General features: G+C 26.8%; 1 protein-coding gene across 2 annotated transcripts in view; it reads right to left on the bottom strand.

Annotated features, from left to right (window-relative positions):
• Positions 1-13,957, bottom strand: part of LOC136985596 (ADAMTS-like protein 5) — a 50,009-nt gene that overhangs the window by 9,484 nt on the left and 26,568 nt on the right. For both annotated transcript variants that reach the window (XM_067282921.1, XM_067282920.1), the window contains exon 2: positions 11,873-11,946. In XM_067282921.1, the coding sequence (XP_067139022.1) occupies positions 11,873-11,929 (57 nt within the window). In that variant the 5' untranslated portion in view covers positions 11,930-11,946. The remainder of the gene's footprint in view (positions 1-11,872; positions 11,947-13,957) is intronic.

The raw sequence follows: 13,957 nt of genomic DNA, 5'->3' as shown, positions 1-13,957 counted from the left end.
TGAAGGTTATTAAATTTTAGTTTTAAGAAAAATAAGCACGGGAAAAATATTTTTAAACGTTAATTTCTTATTAAAAAATAATTAATAATCTGTTAGAAATTAACTTCAGTACAGATTATTTTTAGAATAGCATTCATAAAAGACAAAATATAAATGTTAATTATCTAAAATGTATTGCTTTTAAATAATTCATCGCTCAATTAATCAACTGGATATATAATTAAATTTGTGATAGTCAGGTCGCATTGACAATTATCGGAAGTTAATTTGAATAATTAATTAGAAACCATATTGTGGGGTACCAATGATGAAACTAAATTAATCATTCTGGAGAAGTTTTCGAAAACCTCATTAAAAAAAAATATTGTTTAACAATAATTTATAATAAATTGCAATTTAATTTCGATAACAGCAAAATATTAAAATTAATTAATGCGAAGATAATTTTGCTTGTTAATTAATAAACTTTGTTGTGTTAATTTCTAATTAATATCGTTTCAATATTAATAATATTTTTCTGTTTTTGTAAAGGAGTTTATGCATAATTATCCTACGTACAGTAGGATTTAAGGCAATAGAAACTTATCGTTTCTTACCTATAAAGAATTTTCATCCGCGATTTCTCAGTTTACGCGCCGTGACTATAAATCGTAATCAGAAATTCTCTCGAAGATATTGTTCTTACAGAAGACGGAAACATAATGATGTTTGAATAAGGAAAAAAGAAAAGGGAATTTAAAATTAACAGAAACTAAGATAGCATCGCGTCGTTGAGGATATGGCACGACTCGTCGAGTTAAAATAAATTGGATAGCTACTATTTTCTCCCCTTTTGCCTAAGGTTGTTTTTCTTTTTATTTTACATTCTATGTGTATTTTTAAGCTTTTATTCCGTTCAAATAAGAAAAAAATATATATATATTGAAGATGTTTATTTGGAATTCTGTCTTTTAGATATTTACATTCGAACTAATTACGCAGAAATAGCAATAAAAAAACTTTTATAACGAAGGATTTTTTTTCTATTACCTCTTAATACAGCTTTTCCAATAAATAGAGTAAAACCTGTGTAAACCGGACTCGTACGATACAGAATATTCTTTCCGGTTTGGGCAGATATTACTGTACGTAAAAACAATTGTTTCTTTTTTTTTAAATTTAGAATTATATAAAATGCATGAAAGTTAACTTACAGTAGATAAATTGCCGCAAATTAAGTAAATCAAAGATAAATATCTAAGAATTTCAACAGAAGAATTTCATAAATTTAATTTTTAAATGAACTAATTAAGGATTGGGTTAAACGACCACAAAAACATTTTAGAAAGTATGTTATCTGCAGAAGGGTTCTAACATTTCAGAAATCTTGCTATCTCTCTCTCTCTCTCTCTCCTCTTCAGCAGCATTCTATTGTCTAGACAAGTGTGGAGTGATTAGCTGAAATCCCATTATCTGACAAGGTCATTTAATAATTGTTTCGACGGAGTATACCGTAGTAACACCTTTTCTATTAAGAGATTAACCTTGGAGGGAAAAAAACTAGTTTCATAAAATTAAAAATTTAGCACAAAAATTTGACATTTAGAAGAATAAATATTAATCTTTTTTTCTTTTTCTAGACATGTGTAGAAAATCTGTAAATCCCAATAAATAATAAGTTATCCGTGTGATTTTGTATTTAATTTGTACACAAAATAAATCGATAATTTGAAAATTCAGACAGATTTCCGCTAATCTAGAATTTTTTAAAAATTTATACAAATGTCATTTCTTAATAAATTTTCTATCTTGAATATGTCCAAATCACGGAAAAGTAGGAATATTTGATATTACAACAACCATAAACCTTTCCAATTTCAAATTAGAACTGTACGATGCTATTAGGACAATAATTGTAGCACATTTACCGCACAAATTATGGTAATTGTAGCAAAATATTAGAATTCTTCCGATGTTTGCTACTATTATTATTAAAAAGAATCATTATGATACTTAAATTTTATGTTTTCCTATAAATGGACGGGAAGTCGATTTATATTACTGCAACTGGAGCAATAAAAAGGTAAGAATTTCAATCAAGAATTATAACATAATGGAAATGAATATCAGAAAAAAATTAAAATATTTTTAATTTTCTACAAAAAATTATTCTATTCATGTTTTTATTATTATATTTTTTAATAAATAATGATAATAATAATAAAGATAACTAATTAAATTAGAAATGAAAATTGTAGTTAATATTTATATGAGGTAAAATAGGTTATTCGTTTACAGTGTGTATGAGGCTTCAAAGCTTTAATGGAGACATTTAATTTGCAAATTCCATTATGGGTTTGTTAACATTTCCTGATGAGAAATTCTAAAGACATGGAATTGATTGAAAATACATTTTAATTAAGTCTATCTACTTGCCAATTTGATGAAATTTCATTTAATTGTAATAGTCAGTTGTAATTGTAATGGTGAACAAATCCATGGAGGTTTATAAATTATCAGTGGCATTCTGACTAACAAGTAAGCTAAGTTTATATTGTAGAGAATTTATATTTTAATAATAATATACAAGTAATTTAAACTTTTTATTCTATAGTAAGCTGACTAAATCTTACTAGATATAAACAATATATCCAATGTTCGAAACTTTTCTGATCGAAGTATTTTATAGAATTATCTAAGCTTAGAGGCGTAAAATGTCTTACGTGCAGTGGTCAATTTTAAAATATTTGAAGGTTTTAGTTATGTAGTTAAAGTGTGGTTTGTAACGAGGTAAAACACTTCACGTAGTAGAATTCTCTTAAGACCGGATTCATTCCCACTGGCTTTATGGCTGTTGAGAATGATCTCAGTTTGGAGAATGATGCCTCACTCTTTCTTCGAGTGTGAATGGCATCGGATCGAACATCTACTCAACTGCTAGACCCATCAGAAAAGTTTGAAAAGCTCAAATTTCCTGAAAAGGCTAAAAGCATCGTTCGAGGAAGAACTATGTGGGAATTGCGAAAGTCAGAGTGAGAAAAGTATTTTATCTTCTAAAAGTCGTCTTCAGAGTCGTAGACTTAAATGATCCGAATAGTGTAGATAATTCTATTTTGACCCGAAGAGCCTGCGATAAAAATATTTTATCTGTGCGCTATTGACAAAACAACAACTATTCGCTTTAAAAGAAAAAATAATAAACTTTTAATTATCCGCATTTTTAATGAAAGTTTTAAAGCTTGACATTTCATTAATATTCAGCAGAGAATAAAATATACATCATAGAAAATGCAAGATTCAGAACTGATTATAATCTTCGATAATATTATTTCACTCGTCTGATTAAAACTAATTGTTAAGCTTTCCTTCACATTAGGAAGAATTTATTTTTTACTGTTAATATGATTAACAGGTCTTAATTTATTATTGATAATGCGCTATATTTAGCCTGTGCAAAAACACTTTCCAACATTACTCGAAACGTAGAAGCTGTTCTTTCGTTTAGCTCGAAGATAAATCATTTGTCTTTCATCATTTTTCAAATCAAAAAATATCAAAAATATTCTTTATCTTACTTAAAACAAAATTATAGCTTAAAATGTCAAGAAAATTTTTTTTTAGTTAAGAAACTTTAGATGACTTATTCGAATATCATTCTGACTAAAATTTCAAAAATATAATATTAAAAAAATAAATAAATAAAAATTTCAAACAAAATGTCGAAAATGAAGGAGAAATTCAATCCTTCGTGTTTCGAGATTCTACTATCGATTGCAAAGAGATCGCAACTTTACGAAATGAGTATGCCCTAGGATATACGAAAATCTTGAATTTAGGATCATTATGGGATCTTGCTGTATGACTTGTGCTTTGTTAATGTCCTTAAGCAATTCCGTCGACAACAAGTTGATACCGGAAGAGAAAATTTTAAGAGCTGAAGAGATGAATTCTGACACTTCACTATATTTCGAATGAAGATTTGTTTGAAAACAATAAGCACTGTAATCTTTAATACTAGAATATATCAATAAAAAAGAATAATAATGATTTTTACAATGATTATACAGAAACATATTTAAAATTATAATTTTTCAATAGCTCCCCAATTATATATGAAATTTATGCTTCGGCTAATGCTGTCTTGGCAATAAACAAGAATTTCTCAAGTATTTTGCTTGATGATTTTTTACGTATTAACTATTCATCTGTGTAGTCGTATACAGCATTTATTAATCCATTAGCTAGCAACGTAAACTGTTAAAATGCTACTGATTGAATAAACTCTACAACCTAGATTCTTATTAATTGGATAAAACTTTGACTTAGCTCCAAAGTCAGGTGAGATCCATAAATATTTTCAGGAATTTAATATAGGAATGAATTCTTTATTGTTGAGAAACAGGTTATGTTTCCTTGGAAGATTTCGTGAAAGACGAACGAAATTCCATTTAAATTCATTAATATTTTATTGAAATCAAATCTAAAAACATGATGCGTAGCCTGAATTTGTTTGAAAAGATAATGATATAAATTGAATCTATCAAATGTCTACTGCTATTATTACAGCAAACGATACGTGTTTCACTGTCAAGAATAATAGACACTAGAAAAAGATCATAGAGTAATTCAATGAGAAGCTATTTTTGATTTTTAATCAATAAAACGTCATAAAATTTTTGTAAAATTAATGATTTTCAATTTTATAGTATTTGAAGTCTAAATATTACTTCGTGATATGACAGATCTTCGATACACTCTTCTTAAAATTGGGGCCGATGCAGGCTGGTACGTCAGATTGGGGAGATTACGTTTATCACCTAAGCTATAAATCGATCGAATCGTAAAACGAATAATCTCTTGGATCCGACGTATACCAATACCGATTGCACAAAATTCACCTTGACAGATATTCCTATCAGGAAACTACTTTTCACGTTGTGACAGTATGAACCGTAGGGGACGGATGCAACTCTGAATTCTTCGATCTTCATCGAATCAGTCCAGCTTTGACCTCAGTTGAATTCACATATCTGTCGAATTCTGACGACTTTGTGAAGATTTAACTTAAAAGCCTCAAAAAGCATTAAAATCGCACAAAATTGATAGGTAAGCTACCGTGTTGTGTTCCTGTCCTCCGGTGGTTTTAACTGATATTTAGTGAGAACTTCCCTCGAGGGCTGTTTACCCCCACTTTAATTAATATCTACCGAATTATCTAAGTTCTGGGCTTTAATTATCGTCCACAGCTCAGAAATTGTTTATTGAATGATGTAATTACACGTATTTTATTAAAAGAATTGCCTCTGCGCTACCCGGAACGTTTTAAAAATTAAACTGTGTTGTAAGTAAAGGATGTAAATAAGTTTCTTTTAAAAATAAATTGAGACAATCTCTTACTACTGAAGAAAATCATTAATTATTAATAATTATTATTGAGTAAGCATTAAATATCTTTACACAACTTTTCAAGACAGATTTTTTTTAAATAAGGTTTAAAATAGGTTAAAAAGCTTTCCTCGACATTATATAAATGATTTAATTTTCTATAATAATTCAGCTAAACTTTAAGTAGCATTAATAGTTCTAGATAAGTACGAGCTACTCTAAAATTACAGCAATATATCAAAGAATTAATTGGCTAATAAGTCAATCCGTGATTTGTTTCGATGGTGGCACGTTATAGTTATATATTAGCTGTTGAAAATTTGATATAAAGGTCAAACTAATACAGCAGAAACTACTTTACATACTGCAAACTTCGATTAAGTCTTTATTAATTTTTATCCAATCTTTATTCTATTGAGATTAATATTTTCTAAGCAAATTTCGTTCAACTAGAAATTAAAAAAGAAGAAAAACTTGATCTATGTTGATGTAATTATTGATTTTTATGTTAAGAAATGAAGTTTAGTCTCTAATCTGTTCATTTCAAAAGATGACGTCAGCTAAAATGACTTCAGCCTTTCATTCCTTTCAAAAATGAAATTCTGCAAAATGTTATTCGAATAAGCTTAAAAACTGAATTTACTACATTATCTTTTATTATTAAAAAATATATATATCCACATTCGTCAATTTACTCCATCTGTTTAGATAGTTTTAGTTCATCAATTTTTTAATTTAATTTCTTATATAAAACTTGATAAAAAAAAAGTTTATTGTATTTTGAAAACATTTATATGTATATAAAATGGGAAGACATTTTAAGCAATTTTAGCAAAGAAATTATTTTTTTAATGTAACTATTTAAATTTAAACTGCCTCAATTTTTGATTTTAAGACATTTCTAAAAATACATTTCGGCGATAAACCCTGAAAACTATTAAAATTAATTACTCGAGATGCTATAAATGTTAAGAAAAGGACAGATGAAGTAGATGTTGATCGATGCTATATTTTCATCTACGACCTGAAGGAAGATCATTTATATATCAAATATTTACTGTCTTTTGCTTTTCACTACTCTTCAAATATTGTCATTACCTCACAATTTAACAACTAAAATTTTCTGTTGTCAGCATCTAAAGAAATAATTACGAAAGAAGAAATGACAACTTCAGACAATTATCAAGAAGAAAAAAAAAGATAATACAGTAGTTCTGTGTACAGAAATTAAGTAGACGTCAATATGAATTATTATATAAAATTTATAAATAAACTCCACAAGAGAGGAAAGTATCGGCAGCAATTACATTAATCTAGCTTTTAAAAATAATATTTCATATTTTTGGCATTTTTTAAAACATTTATAAACGAAATAAAAAATAAATCTAACAGCTAGTAACCATTTAAGTCAAAATATGAATTGAATAATAGATGATTTTTTAGTTAAATCATATAAAAGTCTGAAAGTTTTATCATCATCGCTTGAATATCTCCTTGGTTCGACAATATTTTCAAATATATCAGACATTTTATTCAAGAAAAATATTGAATTTATAATAATAATTTTAACTTAAGCTTTACATAAATAAAACCTGTATGAATTTATATTATAAGGAAACGAGCTCATACGAGTAATGTTATTTGCCGCATTATTCATATATAGGAAAATTCTGATGACCTCTTATAGTAATTGTTTACTGTTCAATAAAAACTAAGCTTTGACCGCCCCCAAAAAATTATATTTTCCAACTCCTAATTGAACTACACTCTAATTGAATACGAATATAATAAGCTTCCTTTCTGGAAATGTAATCAATCCGAAGACATCATTATCTTCGAGAACCGACAACTTTGCTGATTGATATTCTTTGCTTATCAGACAAAATGAGCTTTATTATATATAGCTTCATATATAAATCTCACCTGGCATGCCTTAAAATTATATATATATATATAAACAAATTATCGATAAGAACTGATATAGTTGGCATAGGCAAAACATTCTCTTATCAACACAATTTCCGATGAGTAAATTTTAATTGAATTTCCGTTAATTTTCAAATATCGGTTTAAATTATATGAAATGCGCTTTGGGTCATTCAAAAAAAATGATATTTCTCTTTAATATTCCGATAATTACACGACATACGTAAAAATTTATCTCTGAAAATGATCTACATATTGATTTGTGGATTAGAATCGTTTCCTCGGAAAATTCAATGCTCCAGTGAATATCGGTAATGACTGTTTTGTGATATCTTCCTTCCAAATTTGTACATTTTCCCCTCTACAATTTAATTTGTAAAGTTTATCGGAAAAACATCAAAGTTAGTTTTGAAAACTATTATTTTAATGAAGTTTTCCTGTGTGCAGTATCTAATTTATAAACTAGATAGACCCTAAAATGTATTCTTCGTTACATTAACTTTAAAAAAAAAAGAATTTTACTTTTCGATAATTTTACCACGTAAGTAGGAAGGGAAGACTGCAATATTATACCTTTCTAGAGAAAATTGCTTACACGGTTATTTGAGGAACATCTTTATATATATAAAGATCAGTTGTCATTGAGTATCGTTTCTCGCTGAATCTTGTAACATTCAATTCGTTTTGTCGCTTACTTTTAGCTCAATTCCTACTAAAAGAGTAGATAATTTAAATCTTAAATATTCGATAAATTTAAGGAATATATTTTTAAAAAATTATGGCAGATCATCAGTCTTTGCAGTTCCTAAGTAAACTGTAGTTTGCAGCTTAGTTAAAATGACTCTCAACATGAAAAATTTGATTAAATTCTCCTCTTTAAGGTTAGAAAAATTCATAAAGTAAAAACAATTTTAAAAACTTGGTCCTATCGCCCTATTATATATTAAGTTATATTTGCCTTTATCATTATCTAAAAATCGTTAACTATTGGCTTAATGTAAACTTGAATATGCAAGAATTCACGTAATATATAAATTAGTTTTTAAAATATTTCAATTATTTTTTAGCTTATCCAACGTCTTATATAGTTCTCTACCACAGTTAATTACGTTTAAAAGCTAATTTTTACATTAACTATAATGTGTTTTAAAGTTAATTAAGAAGAAGATTAACTGTATTAATAATGATGTAGAACCTAGTAAGCTTATGAAGACGAATAATCATTAACTTTCTAATTAAGAATTTATAGATGGGAAATGGGAGACTAATATAAAAAAATAATTATGATATAGAAATTAGAGCATTAGTAAATTTGTGTATTTTTCTTTTTGTACACACAAAAATACATCAGCCGAGGATAATTTAATTAAAATTTTATATTTAAAAAACAGAGAATTGTATTGATAAGGACGATCATCAACGCCATTGATAGTGTTTTAAAGAACTGTTTAAATTTCGAAGAGAGTTTTAAAAAACCGAAGGACGTTAACTATCAAATGTAAAGTTAGACAAGACGATCAATAAAATAAGAGAACGTCCAAGAAAATCGTAAAGGTCGGGGGAGTGGAAGCTAACAATGAAGACGATCGAGTTTTATTACAGTCTCCGCACCCGAATGACATGCCGCCCACACGTTAGCCAAGTATTACTTCTATGTTAAGGTGGCCGCTTCTTTGTACAGAAAAGCATTAATGGGACGAATTGATAAACAGAAGAGAACAGGTTGCCACCGCCCCGGGCCAACGATTCTCGCTGGTGGTTGTTCCCGTTAGCGAGAATAATCTTGTACCGATCGAAATTACATATCTACATCTGTGGTGAAGAGGCGTTGTTTATAGTGAAGTGTAGACGGAGCTGCCAGGGAAGACAAGAGACATTGTTTATTCTTCCGAATTGCTTTCAAACCCCTAAAGTAAACTGGCGAAGAGCCAAAAAGACGTTGATTGAAATAATACGAGCAAAAATAATTCAAAAACGCGAAGAAGAAAATATTTAAAAAAATTTTATATAACACTAGGCAAGCCTTGGTTGTTTTTATGATGGGTACACTTAATTATCATCTATACAAACTAGAAGATAGCAGATGGAAAATGCTTTTTTCAAAAGTACAAACGTTTTCTTTTTTTTTAAAAAAAAAACATTCTGATCATGTTAAAAGCTTCGATAACGTTATGATTATCAAGTTATGTTAATTTGTTTGTCGAAGATGGTTTTATTTAATGCTGGTTTTTTCTTCTTTAGAAATTAGATAAAAGAATTTGTACGCTTTAATAACTTTTCTTTTTAATTTAAGAATTGTAAGTTTAAGTAAAAGAAATGATAAAGCAAAAAAGTTTTCCTTGGATTAAATGCAGAATATACAAATAAAAAACCAAAAGTAATAACTTATGTATTCATACAACTTCCTAATAACGTAAGCCCACGAGGCATTACGTTTCTATTCGTAGATGAAATTTCGTCGCAAATGTTTACTAGTTATGAATATTTTATAACGATAAAATAAAAATATAAAAAAGAAATTATATATAAAGCAAATAAAAGTCTCAAAATGGGTTGACTTAAACTTATCTCAATACAAAACGATTTTGATACGGATGATGATAAAAATGTATTAGTATTGTGTTACAGAAATCAAACCGATGACAAAACATACAACATTTTTATTTTTTGAATTACCCCAGATTATTAAATAAGATAACTTTCTGAGAAAGAAGACCGATACTTAATCGTCGAGATAATATGACCAAACACACCCTATATTAAATACAACTAATAAGCGTGATGCACGATTGTATAACAGGAAAAATAACAACAAGAATAATCGTCTGAAGCTACCGGTACTACGTTCTAACATCGAAATATTGCAAAAACAAGAAAAAAAAAACCAGGCCAGATTGCTTGTTGGGAATACATCCTTGCATGGAAATGAGTGTTGCAGGTCATACGAACCACTCCCGTTTATACGGAACTAGTTTATCATTAATCTGACACGAACAACAGTTTAACTAATCTCTTGTATCAGTTTAAATGATGTTCGTGTTAAACACAAACAATAATGTTTGATATTATAGAGTACATTACAATAAAATCGACCATTAACTTTTCTATTTGTAGTTTGATTTATGGAATCTTCCACGTTACGATTCTACTCGGGTCGTTTATTATAAATGATAACTTTCTGAAACTAATAAATTTGTTCTCGAGCATAGTTATTATATACTATCTGAAGATTATTGTTACGTGAGAGAAGAGATTAATTTTTTTTAATCTATCAAGCTTTAATTCTCAGTAAGATTGCCATTTAAATATTGTATCCTTTTTCTGATATGTTATATCTGTGCATAACGATCATTATTATATTGATTTATGATATTGTATAATACCTGCTTTACTATAATTTAATGATTTTGAGATTAATTTAAGCTGATATAATGTTTTTTCATTATTAAATTCCAGTTATATAAATAAATTATTATTGATTTTATAATATGTCTTAAAATAAATATAATATATATAAACAATCACTATCAACACCTGTATAAATTTATATAATATTCATACTAAAATTTTAGTGTATAAATCATTATATAACTTTTATATAAATTTATTTTAGTTATAAGATCAAAATTACATGAATCTTCATGGATGTTAAATGGACAATAGTAAAAATATTATCAAAATGGATTGAAATAATTTAACTAATTCTATAATTTTACTTCAAAATCAACCATTTGTATATCAAATTTAATATTTATGTAATATCGAAAAGTATTTCAAATACTAACGACCGAAACTAGAACATTTTTGTGTAAGCGAATTAAAAATAATATTTAAAAAAAATGAATATAAAAATCCATTGAGAATAAAAAACAAAAAGTATCAAGCTATAACTTAGAGAAAATGCCATTACTTAAAAAATTCTTGCAAAAATCTTTTGGGGAATATTGATGCCATCATGTTGAAGAAATGACAACCATTATCTTTTCTCGACTCCACTACCAAACGGAATTCGATAAATTTCTATTAAATTCGAATTATCTATGCCATAGATAACTGTCACCATTCTTTGATCTGACTTGATTTACAGGGTTTTGGCATCATCTCTATTTTTCCCTTGGACAAATCCCGGTAATGATTTTTTCCAACAAACCAGTGGCTTTTGAAAGTTTGCTGAATTGGAAGTGATGTTCCCCTATCTAGAAAATGGGAATACATGCTATGGGGAAATACGAATAATATTTCATTGAAAATTGGATCTACTCCTTTCTAAAAAGATAAGAAAAAAAATTAAAAAAAAGAACCAAAATAAAAATTACTTTTTTAAACTTTAATTTACCGAATTTAATGATTGCTATCATAATAATAATGCTAATAATTGATCGATAAATAATTCATTTTTTGAGCTAATATATTGAATTGCCATCATTAATTAGCGGCTATTTCCTTCTAAATTATCTCTTGACATGATTTACTCGTTTATCTTTCTTTGCCTAATTACTGCAAAAGGCAAATTTCGACCATTTTTTATCCATATTTAATTAGGTAAAAGGTGGTACATCATTAGTTAAGAAAATTTTCTTACCTCCGAATCCTGAACCTGATAGAAAATTAGCGCAGTAACGATGAAGAATGTCTTCATTCTGTTACTTGGGAATTCTGGAAACAAAAAAAATATATAAAATATATATTTTAAAAATACTAAAATTTAATTTTAAACTTTCAAATTATATTAATAATTAATTATTTTATAAATATGTCGAGAGAGATTTTAAATTGTTTTTTGTACAGAAAAACAATGAAAAAGAATTATTAATTTTAAAAATATTTTCCTATTGCTGAAAAGATTAACTTAATGTGATTGGAAAGAGGATACCATACAAAATATCAACTTTCATAAATGAATTTATGATTATGTGAATAGCTTTGATGATTCAAAACACGAATTTAATTTGTAAGGTATCTTACTTTTCAAAAATTTTAATAAAAATTTATAACATCAATATGTTATTACATTTGGATTTTAGATATAGAAAAAAAAATTAAATTTTTCTCTCCTTTTTTCCACCTTATTTTAATCTTGGACCGTACAGTTTTCTATTTCGTGGTTATATTGACTCTTCTGTAAATTTTTTCATGTAATTTTGTTATGTTTTTCCCCCTATTTTGACTTTTATCAGATTAGATTTTTTTGTTCCATTTTATATTTTTACAAAGGGGGAAAAATAAATAAATGTATTTTTGCTCTGCAATTACATTCCTTTTTGTATTGCTTTTTATATTATAATTTTACAACTTTTCCTATTTTACTTTTATTAATATATATATAATTATTTTTTTTTTAAATCTATGAGTAACACTTTATTTTAACTAGAAAATTTTAAATTAAAAATACCTTTACATAAAATGCAAATTTTATAATATTATTTACTTTAATACTTACTTCTTAAAATATTTTTATTGTAATAAAAAAATTACATGGTTTTTTTAAAAAGCTTGAACTTAAAGAAATAAAAATAAATTTATTTCATATTAAAAAAAGAAAAACATTTGATTAAATTTTATTATCTAAAAATATAATTAAGTAACAAACTGAACCTAGTTTTAAAAATGCTTGTTAGGAAAATTCCAAGAAGGATTTATAAGTTTCTTTCTAAAAATATGCATAAATACGAGTCGGAAAACGAAGTAAAGATAATAAATTTTATTGAAGTAAGTTAAATTTTCTTCTTTGCCTTAAAGATAACAGCGCACACTTTTATAACTTTATATGAATGTTATCTTTGTGGTTGTGTAGTTTTATAAAGAAAACCGATTAAACAGATAAGCACACAGAACTGATTTAAAAGTTGGTAGTTTGAAAACAAAAAAATAAAAAAAGAGGAGGAAGGAAGGAGAGAGAAAAAAAATCAAGAATAATTATTATGTAACAAAGTATTTTGACGGTTAGAAATAGAAAATATAATTGCATTTTCTAACTCGTATACGCACTTTTAGCAAGATCAACAGGAATATCGATTAAAAAAAAAGTGAAGAAAAACATCTTAAAAACGTAAGCCAGTTAAAAATTTAATTTAAAAAATAAATTGTATAATAACATAAATATAAGTCGTAAAAAATCTCTTAATTTATTTTAATATTTTTAAAAAAATCGATTTTATTTTCTTGGTTTTAGATTCGATTTTGGTGTGTATTTCTTACAGATATATTATTAAAAATACGAAAAGTTATCATTAAAATATTGAATTAATGATAATTTTTTTAACGAAAAGTTAATTTTGTAATCAGGTTTTGATAAAATTGTCGATAAAAGTGTTAACAGGATAAGGATTGATCATGTTTATGAAGTAGTTTATTGTAGGCTCATAAAAACATGTTCCGTAATTAGTATATAAAATACTAAGTAAATTTTATTCATTACGTCTTTTATAGACATAGTTTAGATACTAACTGAAAAAAAAATTAAATCTTTTTAGCCCCGAAATTGATTTTTATCGTGTTTAAAACTCTGAACAAACCGGTAAAATATATATATATATATATATATATATTCGTATTGTGTTAGTTAAAAGCGTGGTCGTCCTAAACATATCGAATCTAAGAATCTGGTTAGTTTTTTCCTTCAAAGCAGTTTTGATAAATCATTCATGCATCGTTATTTCAGAAGGAG

The sequence above is a fragment of the Centruroides vittatus genome, unplaced genomic scaffold, assembly GCF_030686945.1.
Source record: "Centruroides vittatus isolate TY-2023 unplaced genomic scaffold, ASM3068694v2 contig_971, whole genome shotgun sequence".
NCBI classification, from domain to species: Eukaryota; Metazoa; Arthropoda; class Arachnida; order Scorpiones; family Buthidae; genus Centruroides; species Centruroides vittatus.
Note: the sequence above shows the minus strand (reverse complement) of the source record. Positions and strands in the feature narration are given on the sequence as shown.